The following is a 20,115-nucleotide window of genomic DNA, read 5'->3' as shown; positions in this document are numbered from 1 at the left end:
ACATGGCACAAACCCTGGAATTCACTCCAAGAAGGACTAACAGCCATTCAGATTCCTGAGCAGAGAAATTACATCAAAAAGATCACATAGGGGCTGAGGTTGTAGCTCAGTGGTAGAGCACTTGTGTAGCACGTGTGAGGCACTGGGTTTGATCCTCAACACTACATACAAAAATAAATAAAGTTATAAAAATATATTTTAAAAAGAGAGTCCAGGGGCTGGGGCTGGGGTTGTGGCTCAGTGGTTGTGTGCTTGCCTAGCATAGATAAGGTACTGGGTTCAATCCTCAGCACCATGTAAAAATAAATAAAGGCATTGTGTCCACCTACAACTAAAAACTTTTTTTTTTATATAAGAAAAAAAAAAGTGTATTGGATACACACTATTAAGCACTTCTGTCAAGGCTAAGGGTCTGCAAACATTCTGTAGAGCCAAGTAGCAAATCTCCAGGCTCTGCAGGCCACCAGCTCTGACACAACTATTAAACTGTGCCACAGCAGGGCAAAAGCAGCCATAGAGCAGCCATATACAAATGCACATGGCCATGTTCCAACAGAACCTTCCTTACCAACAGGAGGCAGGGCTATAGTGGGCCAACCCTACTGAGGACCTAACTTCTACTTTATAGGAAATACACCCACAGGGAACAAAGCAAACAATGTCAAAAGGCAGTAAGGGACACATTCGGTCTTTCTACAACAAGACAGTCAGCCTGGCTGGTCAAGGCTATCAGTTCTTGGAGGGCAGGGGGACAGAGGGCTAAAGTAGATTAAAAGAGGCCAAAGAGACAGCAGGAACCTAAAGGAATCCTTGTTGAAGAAACATTTTTGGAGGTAACTGGGGAAATTCGAGTATGGCACAGATAAGGAGAGGGGAGCAGTAAACACATGTTATAGGTGAGTATCCCTCATTCAAACGCATTATATCTAACCTTGGAATTTTTTTTGGATTTGGGGATTTTTGCATAGCCCTTATGAGCATTTCTGACAGGAAAATAAAAAATGTTCCAAAATCTGAAACTTTGAGTATCATATTGGTAGATAAAGTTTCCAATGATGGAGCATTTCGGATTTCAGATTTCCAGATCAAGAGGCTCAACCTGTATACTCATCTCAGGTGTGAGGATATCATGATCTTGTGAGGGAAAGTCCTTATTCGTGGCAGATGCCTGTCTTCAGTGGTAAGGAACAGTGTCATGAAGTATAAACAGAAGCACAAAATAATCAGGAAAATAACAAAAGATTCAGTAAAAATAGCCCGATGAGGTAAATACAGCAGAAATACTGCACCCAGGTGCAGGTACCTACAGGTTCACATAGTGATACTATTCTTTCAACTTTTCTGCATCTGAAACAAGCTGCCAGCAGGGTGGGGTGCGAGGAGGGTCCCCAGCTTCCTGGGGAAGGCAGGAGAGGCAACTAGGTTCCCAGTAAGGAAGGTGCTGCAGTGTCCAAGCCATGTTCAGCTACCGGCGTGCTTCTTGTCTCCCCTGCCACCCCATCTCTCTCCAGACTCAGGGCAACCAGTGACCTCAGGCCTATGTGGGGCAGAGCAGCAAGGAAAGCATGGCCAGCCATAAGCAGAACAGAGTGGCCTCCCTCTTGCTGGGTTTCTGGCTCACAACGCCCCCAGGGCTAAGGGCAGGAATCTGGGGTTTGGTCTCTCTGGATCCAACCCAGCGGTTCTCTCTCCAAAGGCAGCAGAAGTTCCTAAGAAAAGGAAAAATGCTCCATCCAGCTCCCACAGTCTTAGTAATGGGAGTCATACCACACTGAAGGGTGTGTCACCTTGTGAGAATGGAAACTAGATCATCTCTCTTGCCTACTAAACCACTGCTGGCTCCCTGCTGCTCCTTTTCCAGGCTTGCAAGTTGTGTGCCAGGTACTGCTGAATCAAGAGCTTCCTGTTTATCATCCCCTGAATCTCTTAACAACCCTGTGACAAACCCCAATTTATTAAATGCCAGCCAAGCTCTGCAGGGATCTCCATCTAGGGGCCAAGGCCCTGGCTGGGCCCTCCAGCTTCAAGCGCCTCCACTTCCCCTCTTCCAAGACTTCCGCTGGTGGATTCCCTGGTGACACAGAACTCTCTGTGGTCCCTGGGACACACAAGCTGTTTCACTTCCAGGCCTCAGTATATGCTGATCAGTCCTTTTCCTGGACCTTTCTAATTCCCACCTCCTATCCATCCTTCAAAACTCAGCCCCCCTCCTACCAAAAAAAGAGAAACATAACAAACAAACAAACAAACAAGCAAAAAACAACTCAGCCCAACACCCAGGTCCTAAGCATCTATTTGTCAGATTTGCTCTCACTGACAGCCTATATTTTGGTCCCCAGTTTTCAACTGAGTAACAACTAAGCTGGCCTGAAATGGTAATTCTGTTCCCCTTGGTGGGGTAAGTATATTTTTAACCTTGGGGAGATATGCAACAATAATTACAGAATAGACTGTGGTAACATCTTGTGATATTATTTTGTGCAGGCTCTAGAACTGCACTGTCCAAGAGGGTACCACTAGCCATGAGTGGCTACTGGAATTGATTAAAGGCAATTAAGATCAAATTTCCACTCTTCAGTTGTCACACTTAACATTTCCATCACAGCAGGAAGCTCTCTTGCATGGCCCTGTTTAGGCTTCTCCAGAGGGTCAGCAGAAGCCCTACCCCACAGGCAAGCTAGACGTGTTTCTCAAAGTGATGTCCAAAAGGATGAAGTGGGAGGAAGAACTTTGCCACTCGTTATAAAAGGAATGAGTTTTCTAATATACAAAGAACCTTCAGATATAAATAAGAAAAACACCAACTTACTCAATAGAAAAAAGATATAAACAGATAGTTCAGAAAAGGAAATTCACATGGCCCTTGAGGCTCAAACTCAACCAGAGAGAGAGAAACCCTGAAGTGCTATTTCCCACTACTCAGACTGATAAAAACCCAAATGTTTGAAAACACAAGGCCTTGAAGACACTCAAACATCACCTCATAGAACTATTTCTGAAAACAACACTTGCAAGCTGAACACAGTGACTCAAGAGGCGATCACAGATTCAAGACCAGCTTCCCAACTTGCAAGCTGCTGAAAAGGGCTGGGAATGTGGCTCAATGGTAGAGTGACCCAGGTTCAATCCCAAGTACCATTAAAAAAAAAAAAAAAAAAAAAGACAAGTATACATTCTTGTGACCCAGCAATCCTACACTAAGAATTCCTTATACAGGCTGACCTGCACACATGAGAAATGAGACAGCACACATTTCACTGTGGCATTGCTTATAGTGAGCCAAAGGCTGGACACAACCCCAGTCACCATTAACAAAGAACTGCTAGTTAAACAGGGATGCACATGTCCAGCTGTTAAAAAGAGAAGCAAAAAAACACTGTGGTGGGGCAGCAGCTCTCTATACGAGACGAGACGGAAAGAGTCCACAAGATACTCAGTGAAGTGCAAAAGGCAAGTTCAGAACAGCATGGGTGCAGTGCTGCCTTCTAGGGCCCAGGAGCCAAGGCCTCCATCTGCTCTTCAAGCACACAGAAGTAGTTATCTGGGGGATGGAGAACAGAGGGAAGGGGAACGGGTAACAGTGAAACTTTCACCAGACACCTCCTTATTCCATATGGCAAGGACGGGGGAAGGCAGTTTGTTTGTTTGTTTGTGGTGTTGTTGTGGAGTTGAAGATGGAACCCAGGACCTCGAGAATGCTAGCTAGGCAAACATTCTAGCTCTGAGCTAAGCCCCAGCTTGCCTTTATTTCTTCTTCCTCTTTTTGGTACTGGGATTGAACCCAGGGTACTGGGATTGGTTTACCCCAGCTCTTTTTATTTTTTATTTTGAGACAAAAACTTGCTAAATTGCTGAAGCTGGCCTTGAACTTGCAATCCTCCTGCCTCACCCTCCTGAGTTGCTGGGATTATAGATATGTGCCTTGGTTCCCCACTCTCAGCCTGACTTTTGAACCAGATGAATCTACATAATTTCTTCTGATTATTAAACTGAACTTTTAAAGTGACTTTCTAGACCTACTTTGGAATCAACAAAGATGCTCACTAGGAACAGTCTGCTGACCCTCCATAGTGGTCAGGCCTAAAGTCTGTCATTAACAAGCTCTTTCTAACAAGTCACTGTCATCAGTGACTCTGATGTGCCTACAAGTCCAAGGACAGAGTGAAATTTTCACACCAAAACTTCCAGTTCTTCTCAGTTCCAGGTAGAAGACTTCACACCAGAAGTGTGGAAAACTGGGAATTCCTCAGCTGGGCCCAGGGGAATCTGTCCATTGTGCCTCTTCCCCTCGCACCAAGCTTGACCATTCTCAAAGGGCAGCCACATGGAGGCTCACACTCACCTCTCATCTGGAGAGTCCACATGGAAGGTCCTCTCAATGACAGTGGTCCACTGCAGACAGCGAATGACGAAGGTGTTGGGCCTTGGCCTCTCGGTCTTCATCAGCTGACATTCTGCAGGCAGGGGAGGAGGATTGGGACAGTGAGGGGATGACCCTGTTGGCCTGCAGCCCATATTCCCTGAGCCACCTTTGTGTCAAGTCCCATGTCAGATGGTGCTGGGGACCCATCAGAGATCAAGACAGCTCTGGCCTTGCCCTCAGGGCAGACCACCAGATGGTAACAACTTAGCAGTCGGGTTGGGACAGAGACAGCCAGAGGCAGCATCCAACCCAGCTGCAGCATCTAACCCTGAGGAAGGGGCATCTCTGACTTGAGGCCTGACGGCAAAGAAAACTGAGTCAGCGGGGATGTCATGTACAGAGAAGCCCAGCGGTTAAGAGGCGCCCAACATACTCAGGGATGCCAACTCTGCTCCAAGTGTTAGACAGGGGAAAGAGAGCAGCCACTTAGGAAAGGTGGGCCAGAGTCAGCTGGACAGGGCTTTGGAGGCCATGGTAAGGAATATCAACTTTGTCTTCAGGGCAGCAGGGAGCCATGGAAAGGACAGGGACAGACTGAGACAGATCCCCTGGCTGCCATGGAGGATGAGACTGGAGGCCAGAAGCCAGGGAAGAGACTGTGGCAGGACCCAGATGGAGGGGATGAGCTGCAGCAGAGTGGGGCAGGCAGGGGAGGAAAGGGAGCAGGTTGTAGCAGGAGGGAGAGGCATTTGGGACCAACACCAGGCACAACAGAGCTGTCCTAAGGAGACTAAGAAGATGACAAGTTTGAGAGAGGGAAGGAGAAGGGAGGTGGGAAGGTCAGTTTGAAACATGGTGAGTATGAGGAACCTGGAGAATACCTGGGGAGAAATGTCCAGGAAGCTGCTGGGGAAAGGCTGGGAGTACAAGCAAGAAGTCGAGGCAGAAGCCACCAGCATATGGAGAAAGCAGCCAGGAAAAAAGCTTCCTACAGACAGTGGAGGGCTGGGTTGCAGGAGAGCCTCCAGGGAGGAGTTGGGCTGGGGAGGAAGCTGTAGGAGAGACCTGAGAGGATGGTGCCGAGGAGACTGGGCTGCCTGTGAAACATTGTTAGCAGGTACAACAAGGACACAGTACAAATCACGTCAGCAGGGAAGGAAGGAGGTGGGGGTTGGGGGGGTCCCCTGTTCCACAAGAACAAGGCAAGGAAATTGGTTTGCAAAGCTGACTCTGTAGCACCATTTCAGGTGCTACAGAGGGAACCAAGGACATGAGGTCAGCCCTGACCAGCTGAGTGGGAAGCCATGACCCTTCTAGGTGAGAGGGATGAAGGGAGGAGGCTGTTACCAGAGCAGGACAGCACTCCAGCTAGAACCACAGGGCCAGGTGGAGCTGGAGCTGGGGCCCAGGGAAGGGTGTGTATGAATGCCCTGCTTACGCCCTCTTCTCATTCTCCACCTCCCATAGGATGACCCCACAGCACCCAGCTGACAAGGAGGGACAGCAGGAGAAGGATGGGAAATGGATCTGAGGGCAAACAAGCCCAGACAGTCTTCTGGCTCAAGAATGACCAAGACCCATGTGTCCCTAAGACCTGCCAGCCATTCTCTGAGTTCTGCAACGCTGGCCTACTTGCCCTGAGTCTCACCTGCTACAGAGAAGTTGTTTAAAGGGGGTGAAGTCTGGTCAGGAGCCTCTGGCCTCTCCTTATACCCAATGAAGGAGCCATCGCTCTTCAGAAGGAAGTACCGCGGCCTCCATGTCTTGATGTATTCACCTGAAAGAGGCGGGAGAGGAGAGAGATCAGGACAAGGTTGAACAGTATCCCAGGCGGTCAGGCAGGCGGGCAGCCCAGTGTGAGGGTGATTCACAAGGGGCACCACAGTGGGAGGAGGGTGAACGAGTGTGCCTCTCCCAGGGGAGCCCTCAAGGTGGCCCCTGCTGACACAGGCTGGGGCACTAGACTGGTCCTGAGTGATCCACAGGGTCATGCCTGGCAGGAAGGCGCCTGTAACAGTGCCCCAGAACACCAGCTGCCTCAGAATGTGGCCAACAGCAAGCTATCCCTGCCAGATGGTCCCATCCTAAGGGAGGCCCAGGCCTCTAAACACACATGCCCTGTGACCCTGTTAAGGCCAAATGCCATGGGCTTGAATTCACCAGCATGGCCATGTAGGTGAATCAAATGTCCAAATACTTTTGTGCCAGGTGGGCTATAGCTGCTTCCACACCCTTCGAGTACCTGCAATCCCTTCCACTTTTCTGGAAGCTGGGAGCCAGGAGGAGGCTGAGGCAGGACCCACATGCACTTGCCTGAACACTTTCTACAAGGACCCGCTCCTTTGAGGGCTGCCAAGGGTGAAATGAGATGGTGAAACAAATGTCCACATAAAAACCCACACATGAGCATCCATAGCAGCAGCACTCATAGCAACCCCAAAGTGGAAACAGCCCAAATATTTATCAACCAATGAGTGGTTTATCAACAGAACCTGGTAGATCCAAATGGAAAGCTTGTAGGCCATAAAAAGAAATGAAGTTCTAATACATGCTATGAAGTGGATGAACCATACTTAGGCTAAGTGAAAGAAGTCGATCACAAAGGACCACAAATTCCAGACAGTGTTTTACAATGGTTCAACTTTATGACAGCATGAGGCCAACATGCCTTCAGTACATAGCACACTTCAATGGGAGATTCTGAACTTTTCCCAAGCTACCTATACACAGTATACCTATACACAGTATATGATACTGGGCTCCTGGTCAGCCACATGATCACAAAGGTGCTCAACCAACACTACCATCCCTTACTGCTAAGCTACAGTGCTCTGTAAGTTAGGTGCATTAAATGTATTTTTAACTTATGATAGGTTTACCGCGATGTAATCCTGCCATGTTGAGGAGTATCTATATGAGTCCACTTGGGATGCAGAGCCTAGGGGAAGACTGGAAGGTGATGGCCAATGGGGACAGAATCTTTTGATGTGTAAAAAAAATCTTCTACAATTGACTGTAGTGTTGGTTGCACAACTCTGAATACTGAACTGTCCCCTTCAGAAGGCTAAATTGTAAGGCATGTCCATTATATCTCAATGATGAGACAGCAACCATGAAACACCCAGCTCAAGAGCCCAGCACACTGCATACACTCAATGAATGCTCTTCATTATCAGTCCACTGTGCAAGAAGTGTGTGCCAGGCACTTGACTTCCACGGCACATGAAGAGGCAGGACACAGTGGACTGAGGTATATCTGCTGGATGTAAGTAAATCATTTCCCTTTTCTGAACTGTTTCCTCTTCTGGGGCCATCCACTAACTGAGGAGGAAGACAGCAATGAATAATCATGATACCACAGTGCTCTCTGTGTCAAGCACTGTCTTAAGTATCTCATGAGTGGGTTTTAACTTATAAAATTCTCTCAAATGTAGATATAAATTACTCCATTTATATAAAGTACAAACTCTAGCAAAATCCTAAATTCAACAGCATATTAAAAAGATGCCTGGTGTGGTGGTGAAGACCGAGAGCCCCAGCTATTCAGAAGACTAAGGCAAGAGTTCAAGGCCAACCTGGCCAATAAAATGAATCTGTTTTAAAATATATATATATGTACATTTATATCCCATGACCAAGTGAAATGTATCCCAGGAATGAAAAGATGGTTCAGTGTACGTTGAAATAATGACGTGATCATCCCAATCGACACAGGAAAAGCATCTGACAATCCAACTCCCTTTCAGGATAAAAATACTCAGCAAGCTATGAACAGAAGGAGCTTCCGTAATGTGATAAAAGGAATCTATGAAAAGCCCACGGCTGACGACTGACGTCACACTCAATAAGGAAAGACCGAAAGCTTCTCCCTAAGGTCAGGATCAGGACAAGGATGCCCGTCTTTACCACTGCTGTGCAAAATGGAATAAAAAGTACTAAAGGGAAAAGGAAAGAAGAAAATTACCTTTACTTTGCTGATAATGTGATCCTATGTAGAGAAAAAGCACAAAGAATCTACAGAATAGCCAGGCATAGTGGCTTGGACCTAAAGTCCCAGCTACTCAGGAGGCTGACACCAAAGGATCATTTGAGCCCAGGAGCTCAACGCTGACCTGGGCAAAATATTGGGACCCTAATTAAAAAAAAAAAAAAAAAAACCCGGACTGGGATTGTGGCTCAGTGGTAGAGTGCTTGCCTAGTGCATGTTAAGTCACTGGGTTTCATCCTTAGCACCATACAAAAATAAATAAATAGAATAAAGGTATTATGTCCAAAGTAACCTCTAGAGTTAATAAGTTTAGCATAATCAATGCACAAAAATCAGATGCATGGGGGGGGCTGGGGTTGAGGCTCAGAGGTAGAGCACTTGCCTACCATGTGTGGGACACCGAGTTCAATCCTCAGCACCACATAAAAATAAAATAAAGATATTATGTCCACCTATGACTAAAAAATAAATGTTTAAAAAAAAATCAGCTACGTTTCTGTATACCAACAACCAATAGCCCAAAAAGGAAATAAAAAAAATTCATTTACTATAGTTCCCAAAAGAATAAAATACTTAGGAATAATGTAACCATGGAGATAAAAGGTTTTCATACTATAAAACATTAATTTAAAAAAATGATCTAATAAATGCAAGGACATCCCTTGTTACTGGATTGGAAGATTTAACATTGTCAGGCTGACAATATTCAGAGTGACCAGGTGTGACGAAATCTCTCTCAAAATTCCAGCAGCCCTTTTAGAGAAATGGAAAAGTCAATCTTCAAATTTATATGGAATTGCAAGGCGTTCCAAACATCCAAGACAACATTAAAAATTTTTAGCCAAGTTAAGACTCCATATTTCCCAATTCCAAAACCGACTACACAAAACTACAATAACCAAAACAGTGTGGTAAAAGGATAAATATATAGACCAATGAAACAGAATCAAGAAGTTAAATGACAAACCCAAACACTAAGGTCAAATGACTTTCAACAAGGGGTGCCAGAGCACTCACTAGAATAATTCAGCAAATAGTGTTGGCACACCTGGAAGTCCACATGCAAAAGAGTGAACTACCTCACACTATCCACCACATACAAAAACGCATTAAAAATCTATTAATCTAAGAGCTGAAACTGTAGAACTCTAACTAGAATACAAAGGATTAAATCTTCACTATCGTGGATTTGGCACTCTTAGATGACACCAAAAAGCAAAAAAAAAAAAAAAAAAAAAAAGTGAACTTATCAAAATGAAAAACTTTTGAGCATGAAATTACACTATCAAGAAAGTAAAAAGGCAGCCAGGTGTGAAGGCACATGCCTATAATTCCAGCTACTCAGGATGCAGAAGGATACCAAGTTTGAGGCCAGCCTATCAACTTAGCAAGACTCTGTTTCACAACAAAAATAAAAAGGGTTGAGGCTGGGTATGCTGGCGCACTCCTATAATTCCAGTGGCTTGGGAGGCTGAGGCAGAAGGATCATGAGTCCAGAGTTCAGCAACTTAGCAAGGTACTAAGCAGCTCAGCAAGACCATGTCTCTAAGTAAAATACAAAAAGGGCTGGACACAGGGTTCAGTGGTTAAGCTCCCCTGGGTTCAATCATCAATACCAAAAATAAATAATAAATTAATAAATAGGGCTGGGAATGTAGATCAGTGATAGAGCTTGTCTAGCACATGTGAGGCCCTGGTAAAATAAAGGGAAAAGAAGGAGGGAAGAAGGGAAAGAGGGAGGGAGACAGGAAGGGAAGGGAAAGAAGGAATGAAAAGGAAGGAAGTAGGGAGGGAAAGAGGGGAGGGATGAATGGACAAAGACAAAAATAACCTACAGAACAGGAAAAAATGCTTGCCACTCATATGACAAGAGTCTAGTATCTGGAAAATATAAAGAACTCTTACAACTCAACAACAAAAAGACAAACAGCTTATTAAAAAGGGGGTAAAGGACTTGAACAGACATTCCTCCAAAGATTATACAAATGGCCAACAAGCCATGAAAAAATTCTTAATAACACAGTTGTTAGGGAAAAAATCAAAATCATGATGAGACACTACTTCACACGCACTGAGATGACTGTAATAATAATCTTTTTTTGGGGGGGGGGGGGGAGGGGCGGCGGTCGGTGATTGAACTCAGGGGCACTTAACCACTGAGTCACATCCCCAGCCTTAGTTCATATTTTATTCAGAGACAGGGTCTCACTGAGTTGCTTGGTGCCTTGCTGTTGCTGAGGCTAGCTTTAAACTCCAGATCCTCCTGCCTCTTCCCAACCTCCCAAGCCGCTGGGCTTATAGGTGTGTACCACTCTGCCCAGCAATAATGATAATCTTAAAAACACAAACAAAAGGGGCTGGAGTTGTACCTCAGTAGTAGAGCACTTGCCTCACACTTGTGAGACACTGGGTTTGATTCTAAGTACCACACATAAGTAAATGAATAAAATAAAGGTCCATCAACATCTAAAAAAATATTTAAAAAAAAAACCAACAACACAAACAAAACTGAGCATGGTATTACACATCTGTAATTCCAGTGGCTCGTAAGGCTGAGGCAGGAGGATTGCAAGTTCAAAGCCAGTCTCAGCAACTTATAGAGACCCTGTCAAAATAAAAAATAAACTGCCGGGCTCAGTGGAGCATGCCTGTTAATACCAGCGGTTCAGGAGGCTGAGGCAGGAGGATCACAGAATTCAAAGCCAGCCTCAGCAAAAGCCAGGTGCTAAGCAACTCAGTGAGACCCTGTCTCTAAATAAGATACAAACTAGGGGTGGGATTTGGCTCAGTGGTTGAGTGCCCCTGAGTTCAACCCCTAGTACTAAACACACACAAACACACACACACATATACACACAAGGACTGTTTAGTAAGGAGATGAAGAAACTAAATCCCTGTGCATTTTTGGAATGTAAATGGTACAAGACACTGTAGAAAAATCTGGTGCTTCCTCAAAAAGTTAAACACAGAATATACTATAAATATAAATATAGGAAATATGACTCAGATTATATAATTACACACATTTACATATTATGTGTATTAGATATTAGATTATAAATGCAAATTACAAATACAGACCACATGATCCAGCAACTGTCCTAGGTAATGCACATGAAAGAACTGAATACAGGTATTCAAACAAATACTGTACATTTTGTTCAAAACAGTACTATTCACAATAGTGAAAAGGGAGAAACAACTCCAATATATTTCTAGAGATGGATGGATAAACAAAATATGATATGTCCATAAAGTTGATTATTTGGCCTCTGTAACACAGAGGAACCTCAAAAACATTATGCTAAGTGAAAGAAGCCCGTCACAAAAGAGCATATATTGTACAATTCTATTTATACGAAGGGTCTAGAGTAGGTAAATCCACAAAAACAGAAAGCAAACTGATAGCTGCCAGACACTGGGAGGAAGGGGGTACAGAGACTGACTGCTTAATGGATATAAAGTTTTCTTTGGAGATGATGAAAACATTTTGGAACTAGTTAGAGGTAACAGTTAATACAACATCATGAATGTACTAAAAGGCCACTGAATTGTATAATTTAAGATGGTTATTTTAATATTATGTAAATTTCACCTTCTTTTTTTTAAAAAAAAGAAGACAAAAATTAGAAAACTACAAGCTTGGGAAGGGCGCAGAGGCTTCTGCAGATTGTTTTGTTTTCTTTCTTTCCGTTTTTTTTTTTTTTTTTTTTTTTGGGGGGGGGGGACTAGGGATTGAACCAGAGGGACTTTACCACTGAGCCGCATTGCCAGCCCTTTTTATTTTTTGAGACAGGGTCTTACTAAATTGCCTGGGTCCTTGCTAAATTACTGAGGCTGGTCTCAAACTTGCAATCCTCCTGCCTCAGTCTTCCAAGTTACTGGGATTATAGGCATGTGACACTGTACCCAGCTCTATTTCTTTATTGCACGCACGCTGGCACAGGGGTGAGGTAATGATCCAGAACTTGTCTTGGATATCAAGAAACCTATAATTAAAGAAAAAAGGAGTCTTGTGATCTTATCCCCCATTTTGTATGGGGAACCTGAGGCACAGGCAGCCTTGTCAAGGTTCACAGCTGTCCTATAAGAGCTAGCACTCCTGACCACTAAGTTGGCCTTGTACGGAGCCTGGCAGAGGGTAGGCACTCTGCTAATGATGGTGGTGGTGTACTAAGGCCGTGCCACAAGCAGGACCCACACGTAGCACAAGGGACTCCACATTCTTAGACCTTGCTGAACAAGAGGCAGCACAGAGACTAGACTTTGAGGACATTCATTCATTCAGCAGCCAGGAGGCCTGATTCAACCTCACACTCTGCACTAAAACTCTGGGTGATCACTCTTGCTGCTAGTAAGATGGTAGTCACCTTACAGGGCATCTATGAAAATTCAACACTGGGGCCGGACACAGTGGTGCATGCCTGTAATCCCAGTGGCTTAGGAGGCTAAGAAGGAGGATCGCAAGTTCAAAGCCAGCCTCAGCAAAAGCCAGGTGCTAAGCCACTCAGTGAGACCCTGTCTCTAAATAAAATACAAAAAAGGGCTGAGGGTGTAGCTCAGTGGATGAGTGCCCCTGAGTTTAATCCCCAGGAAACTTCCTCCCCACCACACCGAAAAAAAATCAACACTGGGCTTGTCTGGGGCAAAGTCCAGAGCCTGGCAGGGTGGACACTCCAAAAAACAGTACAGCAATTATTTTAGCCAGCAAGGGTTGGAGCAGAGATGCTAAGACAACAGCTGCCTCAATGACAGGCACCAGGGAGGCCTGGAAGTACACGAGCACAGGTGTGTACACGTGTGTTGTGCTAACTCAAGGCAGGTATGTCCAAGTTGGGCCAACTCAGCAGACAGGGACAGGACTGTGGACCACTCATCTGGTCTCGCAGCATGAATGGGGACAGTGATGCCCTAACAGGGACTGAGACCCACTTAATGCCATCAGCTAAGTCCCCAGGCCAGAGATAAACTCCCCAGCCTTTGACAGTTCTCCAATTACCTCCAGGATTCCTGGCACTTGAGCCCAGTGAGCCATGGGCCTCAGGAAGCTTGAGTTGAGGGACAGACCTAAGACCCTCACACACTCTAGGACATTCGCACCACACACAATTCCAGTTGTTCATCCAACTATCATTTATTGACTGCCTACTGTATGACAAGCACTTTTTGAGGTGATGAGGACACATCAGTGAACAAGTCACGTGGAAATCCCTGCCCTCATGGTCACAGAGGCCTGGGCTGTTAACCTAAGATACAGATGTAAAATGAAGGCTCAGTCAAATGACACAGCTTGCCCACCATCACCACCTGTCAAATTTTGCAAAGTTCCACTAACAGACCCAAATTCAGGGTTGTCTGTAGGGGCTGGGCTGAGGTGCCGTGAATGCTGCCCCTGCTTGGACAGGGCAGCAGGAAATGGGTCCTTCTGCTCATTCTGATGGGGAGTCCTTGCCTGGCAGTGGCCTCTGTCTCACATCACTGTCTGGTGTCTGTGGACTGGGACAGGGCAGAATGGTTCTCTTCTCCTGGTTCCACAGGGTCAATCCCATCAATCACCTGCTCACCCACCTCAGGACTCGCTGGCCATCCCCTCTGTCCATGTGCCCCTGACCCAGTGAGCTGTGATGCCCTCTTCTGCCTCCCCCAGGTCTTTTTTCCCTGGTTACTGTGAATTGAGCCCTGAGGTACCCTGCCACTGAGCTACATCCCTACCTCTTTTTCTTTTTCACTTTGAGACAGGGTCTTGCTAAATTGCCCAGGCTGGCCTCAGCCACCCAAACAGTTAGAGTTACAGGTGTGCACCACCAAGTCTGGCTCCTTCAGGTCTCCGTTTAGACATCCTCTTCTTAGTGAAGACCTCCTCCTAACCACTGAAATTAAGATGGGTCTCCAAGTTCCTGCCCACCTCACACCCCATCCTTCTCTCATTGTCTGGTTCTACTCCACAGCATGTACCACGACAGCATACTCACATCAGCCTGGGTGCTACCTGCCTCCCACCCAGAATGTAAGATATCATCACAAGTACAGGATTTTGCTATAACCCTGGCACCCGAACCACAGGGACTGATCCACAGGGACTGTACCTGAACCACCGGGACTGATCCATCAATAAATGCTTGCTGAATGGATGAAAGTGCAAGTAGAGGGAGGGGCTAAGGAGATAGCTCAGTGGTAAAGTGTTTGCCCAACATGCATGAGGCTCTAGGTTCAAATCCCAGCACCACCACCAAATACACACACACACACCAAAAAAAAAAAAAAAAAAGAAAAGAAAAGAAAAAGAAAGTGAAGTGAAGTAGAACAGCTACTAAAAATTCAGCTATGGACAAAGCCATTTCATAGCATGTGCTTCTTCCTGCCTGTATCCCAGGGTCACCTGGTGGCTGGCCCAGGGAACAGGCAACTTTGGGAGTCTCAAGGTCTAGTCTCTTCCCCACCCATGACTTCACTAGCGCCTCAACTTCCCATCAGTACACTGCATCAGGTCACACCATGGGTCACAATACTCAGGGCTTCCTACTGTCCAAAGTTAAAGCCAAGGTCCCTTCTGTGGCCTATAGGGCCCAACATGGTGGGAGCTATGTCACTCCTCTCTCCTCCACTTCACCCTGCTCACTGCGCTCCAGTCATGCTTTTCCTAGAAAACAATGGGCATGGGCTGGCTGTATGGCACCTTAAGAGAGAGTACCTGCCTATGTGCATAAGGCTTTGGGTCCATCCCCAGCACTGCAAAAACACAACGCAATAGGCATCACCTCCATGTTAGAGCCCTGACCTTGCTGTCCCTCCCCCTGGGACGCCCTTGCTCAGCTATCTGTGTGGCTCACTCCTGCACCTTCTCCAGGGTTCCTCAAAGCAGCCTCCTTTGCCTTGCCCATCTCCCTGGCCCCTTGCTCCTCAGAGTTTCTACGTTTTTTTCATAACAGCACTTATCACTATCACATGTCTACTCATTTGTTGTTTGTCCCCATTCCCTACTGGAATGTGAATTCTATGAGGATGCCACTGTGTCCCAAAGCCTGGGACAATGTCAACGAATATTTGCTGAATAAATGTTGAATACTGCCCTCAATTAAGTGACTTCCTTTCCACACCTATTAAATGAGGCTAGGAGCAGTGGTGCATTCAGGTAATCCCAGCAAATCAGGAGGCTGAGGCAGGAGAACTACAAGTTCAAGGCCAGCCTCAGCAATTATGTGAGACCTTCAGCAACTTAACAAGACCCTGTCTCAAAATTTATAAATAAATAAGTAAATAAATAAATAAATAAACAAAAAGGGGTTATGAACAAGATCGCTGATGCAAGGCAGAGCCTGAGGCCTGGTCTGTGGCTCATCCAGGGTGTCCAGCTAAGCCTGGACACTCAGCCCCAGTAGATCCTCAGCTCCCTTCCCAGGGACCCTGAAGGATTCCATGAAGTGGTATGCACGTAGCTAGTGGCATGGAGGCTACAAACACTAACTCCTTGGGTCAGTAATCACCCTACGCTTCCACCTCTCAGGGTGCCAGATGCCAAAAGAGTCAGGATAGGTGGGGAAGACACATTATCAAATGGGCAAAAGCCACCCCTTACCACGTTTGTGCAGCCAGCCTTCTTTGATGACAGACACTTCATTCATGGTGGCAGCGTGACACGCTGTCACCTAGCTTGGGACAGCTCAGGGCAGCAGGACATGCAGGAGGTGCTGTGGATATAGTCTGGAAGACAAGAAGGAGCATGTCAGAGTGGGAGAAATTCCGCCCCAGCCCCTTCCCTCAGGACACTCAAGACTCTGAGGCCCTCTGGCAACTTGGCCTGCTGTGCACCAGGTATAGCCAGTGAAGATGGGGGACAGCCCTGCCCTTGAGGGCCCAGACTTAGCAGAGACATAACCAGGTCTCCGGAGACCCCAATCCTATGTGTGGCCAGGCCTCTGCACTCAGGCCCCTCCTGCACCCTTCCTGCTGGCTGGGCGGTCACTGAGGTAGCTATGGCTCTGCCCGGTGCATCACTCCCATGCCCAGTACTGAGGTAACCCAGAGTGAATCACACAGCCCTGGGCACCAAGCGGAAGGTGTGCTCACAGCCATCAGCATCTGCCTGCCCCACAACACATATATCCACACACACACTCTCTCTCTCTCATTCCCATTCTCTCTTTTCCAAACCAGAGAACCACCAACCTATCACCTTCAGCAAAATAAATGTCCATCCACTCCATGCTGGACTACCCCAAGCCACTCTCTCAGCCTCAGTTCCCTCCCTGCTCCCACCAAGAGGACTAAAAGACAAGCGTGGCATTCTGGGGTCCTGAACAAGCAACCTACTGTGTATGCGCTTGTCTGGGCCTAGGAGTCAGTTCTGGTCCCTTCCCCAAGACCTCTGCTTCTGTCCTCAGGGACCAGCAGCCGACAGACTGATGGACGCCGAGGCTGCTGCCTCGTCTCAGGTTCCCAAAGCCGAGTGCAGAAGGGTGCAAGGAGCTGCCAGCTGGGCCCTACCTGGAGCCAGGGGCCTGGACTGGAGCCACGAAGCTCAAGGCGCCTTTTGCCTTTCCTGGCCTGAGGTTATTTGCGGACAGCAGGTCAGAAGCTACGGTGGCCCCCAGAGAAGTGTCAGCTGGCTCTAGGGACACCATGGGCATCAGCTTTCTCTCGTGCCCCAGGGGAGCTGGTGGGCCGGATACGCTACTGCCTGGCATGTGACAGTGGCAGGCTGCCCAGGCCCTGGGCAGAAGGAAGGGAGGTAAGTGGGAGGAAGCAGGAGGAAAGGCAAGATGGACAGCGACAGGGACATAAACAGGACAGTGAAAATCACATTTTGGACTCCTAAGATTCAAAGGCAACGATTCTGGGCTGGGAATAGCAATAAGGGCCTCCTTGTAAGCAGACATGGCACCTCAGACCCTGAATACAGGCCAGCTAGAACCCTCCACTCTCTCCCCACAATGTCAATCTGCAATGTGACTGCCTGGCCCCATGCCTCCCGTTCCCTTCCCAGTTTATGGCCTGGCTAGTGGGATCACGCTCTACCTCCTCCCTGGACTCCCCCAGTATCCTATCCCCTGTTCAGCAGCTAAAGGACTCTCAAATTTGACTCTGTTCTTTCCCTGCTCAGAATCCTTCTGTGGCCCTTCATTGTCCTTGGCAAAAAAGTCAAACTCCTCAGCTTGATATCCAAAGCCTTTCAGAACCCGCTCTGCCGCCCTTCATCCCTGCTGCCTCCTGCGCACTCACCCTGCACGCCTCCCGCCCGAGCACCGGCCCAGTCCCCACAGCCCCCTCCTCCAGCCCTGGCCTCCTCCCTGGGCTCACAGCCTCTGCTCTCATCCCTACAGCTCCATTTTAAATGGACCTTGTCCCTCTCCTCACTCAAAACCCTTCCACAGCTCCCCAATGTGCTCAGAACAAGAACAAAGTCCGTGCTGTACTGAGGAGGCCCCGTGGGAGCTGAGACACACATCCAGAAAGCAAAGGCTAAGACAATGACAATGGTCATTAACATGTCTTGCTACCCACCACCCCCCCAAAAAAAATCAGGCATCTGTCACCTAGACTATATCCCCTATGCCTTCTCCCTCCACCGTGAGGTCTCAGTCAAAAAGTGACTCCTCCAGGAAGCCTCCCAGTGCTCTGTGCACCCACCTCTGGCAATTCTCCCCACCCCTGTCAAAGCTGATTCAGTGTCCAGCATAGCACCAATACCAGCTGAACATGATAAATGAATCACAGCTCCCAAGGCAGCAGCCCAAATCAGAGATCGCTGCAGAAACCTCTGCATTCTACTCATTCCACCAGTCTTTCTGAGTGTATCCTAAAGCTTCAGACACTGTCCTGGGTGCTAGATAGAGCATCACTAAGATACAGCCCTTGCCCTGTCTTATGAAGCTCACATTCTGGGGAGAAGGCAGAACCACGCACATTCAGAACCATGTCAGCTTTGGCAAAAAGGCACTGAGAGGGAAAACAAAGTAAAGAGAAAGACAGGCAGGGAGTGGGGTGCTGTGGGAGCCGCACAGCGTAGAGGACCCATGAGCAGACACCTTGAGGGACCAAGGAGTGAGGAGTGCAGAGGTACAGGGAAAAGCATTTCAGGCAGAGGAATAGTGAATGCAAAGTCCCCAAGGCAGGAAGGAGCTGGTGCGGGCAAAGCCAGGAGAAAACATTCGAGGTATTCCGAGGTGTGGCGGGGAGCTGAGGTGGACACCACACTTCTCCCTGCTGAGTTCACTTCCCAAAGAGCTGAGATGGAGAACTCAGTTGAGGAAGAAAGAGAACAGGGGTCCCAGGTCCAGCCTCGGCTCCTCTTGGCGGCCCAACAACATCACCTCTCGGAGCCTCTGCAACCCAGTAGCACAAGGCTCCAGAGTAGCACTCAGGCACCTACTGTGGGAAGAGGGTTCAACCCACTATCTGGACCTGGTAAAGCCAAATACATGGCTGCCATTATTCAAAAGTGAAGGCAGTCAGGTGTGACCGAGAGTGGTCAGGGTTCCAGAGTCCACGAGCCATCCCAGCTGGGTGGCCTTGGGCAGAGTGCCAGCACTCCTGTAGAGCCTCTCCTGAGTGCTCGTAACACCCCACCAGAGGGGCTATAACTGTGCCCAGGCAAGGACAGAGGCTCAGAGAGGGGAAGCCATTTACCTCGAGTCTCCCAGCTGAGTGGTGGAGGCCTGGCAGCGGCTCAGCACGCCACAGTCACGTTTTATGGTCTTGTTTCAGCAACTAAAAAGCCAGCGGCAGCTCAGGCGAGAACAGGGGGAGGAATTGGAAGATCCCCTGTGTCCCGCCTGGATCCTGCCCCGTCCTCCCACTGAGGGTGGCGCCTCGGCTGAGGTGTCTGTGACGCAGTCCTGTGGTGATGAAACACCAGGCGGCATGGCCAAGAGGACAGCCTGCTCACCAGGGAGTGCAGGCCTAGGACGCAGGCAGGAGGGAACCCAGGCAGCACGCAGGGCTCTGCGCTGGCCACTCGGCAGGCAGCACCCCCTCTGCAGGGAGCCTGTATGGCTCTTCCCCACTCACCACTTCCTAGGACGCCCATGCATGAGTGTGCTGAGGGTTCTGGCCAGGGCTACAGCTGTTGACCAGAGGTGAGCCACCTGGGAAGCAAGGCAAAAAGAGAAAGGGAACTCACAGGACACCCAGATGAATAGGGAACAAGCACAACCTCATTAGTTATGGGGACATAACTCTGTCTGGGATGCTGAAATTAAAAAAACTGACAACACTAAGCATCAGCAGGGATATGAGGAATCACGATTCTATGCACTACTGGAGGAGTACAAAATGGCCCAACCACTGTGGAAAAGTGTTTGGCAGTAAGAATTAAAATCTCACCAGGTATGGTGGGATGCACCTATCGTCTCAGCACTCAGGAGCCTGAAGCAGAAGGACCCCTTGGTGTGGGAGACTAGCCTGGGCAACACAGTAAGACCCCATCTCAAAACAACAACAAAATACACACACACGCCTACCCCATAACCCAGCAATTCCAGTCCCCCAGAAGAAATTAATACATTTGCTCACCAAAAAACACATAGAAGAAGGTTCACAGGAGCAATATTCCTAGTGATTGCCAGGATTCCACCCACAAGAGATTGGATAAATCAACGAGTGAATTAATATTTACAGAACACCACTCACGCCACAGGGAGGAGGCATAACAGAATTAGACAGAGTAGAAGAAATCAGACACAAAGTAACACAGCCAGTGAGAGTCCATTCACAGCTAGATGGAAACAGGACAGGCCATGCTGTTTGCTGTTTAAGAATGTCTTTC

The 20,115-nt window shown here is 47.7% G+C and overlaps 1 protein-coding gene across 5 annotated transcripts in view; it reads right to left on the bottom strand.

The window, feature by feature from the left end:
• Positions 1-20,115, bottom strand: part of Akt2 (AKT serine/threonine kinase 2) — a 49,873-nt gene that overhangs the window by 15,110 nt on the left and 14,648 nt on the right. For 2 of the 5 annotated variants that reach the window (XM_026411528.2, XM_026411527.2), the window contains 3 exons: positions 15,928-16,052; positions 6,012-6,140; positions 4,343-4,454 (listed from right to left, as the gene is read on the bottom strand). In XM_026411528.2, the coding sequence (XP_026267313.1) occupies positions 4,343-4,454; positions 6,012-6,140; positions 15,928-15,973 (287 nt within the window). In that variant the 5' untranslated portion in view covers positions 15,974-16,052. Of the gene's footprint in view, positions 1-4,342; positions 4,455-6,011; positions 6,141-15,927; positions 16,053-16,661; positions 16,767-18,977; positions 19,103-19,358; positions 19,436-20,115 lie in introns of those variants that run through there. The other 3 variants (XM_077792774.1, XM_026411530.2, XM_026411529.2) reach the window with 3 other exon arrangements.

The sequence above is a fragment of the Urocitellus parryii genome, chromosome 15, assembly GCF_045843805.1.
Source record: "Urocitellus parryii isolate mUroPar1 chromosome 15, mUroPar1.hap1, whole genome shotgun sequence".
NCBI classification, from domain to species: domain Eukaryota; kingdom Metazoa; phylum Chordata; class Mammalia; order Rodentia; family Sciuridae; genus Urocitellus; species Urocitellus parryii.
This window is presented reverse-complemented; position numbering and strand designations above follow the sequence as displayed.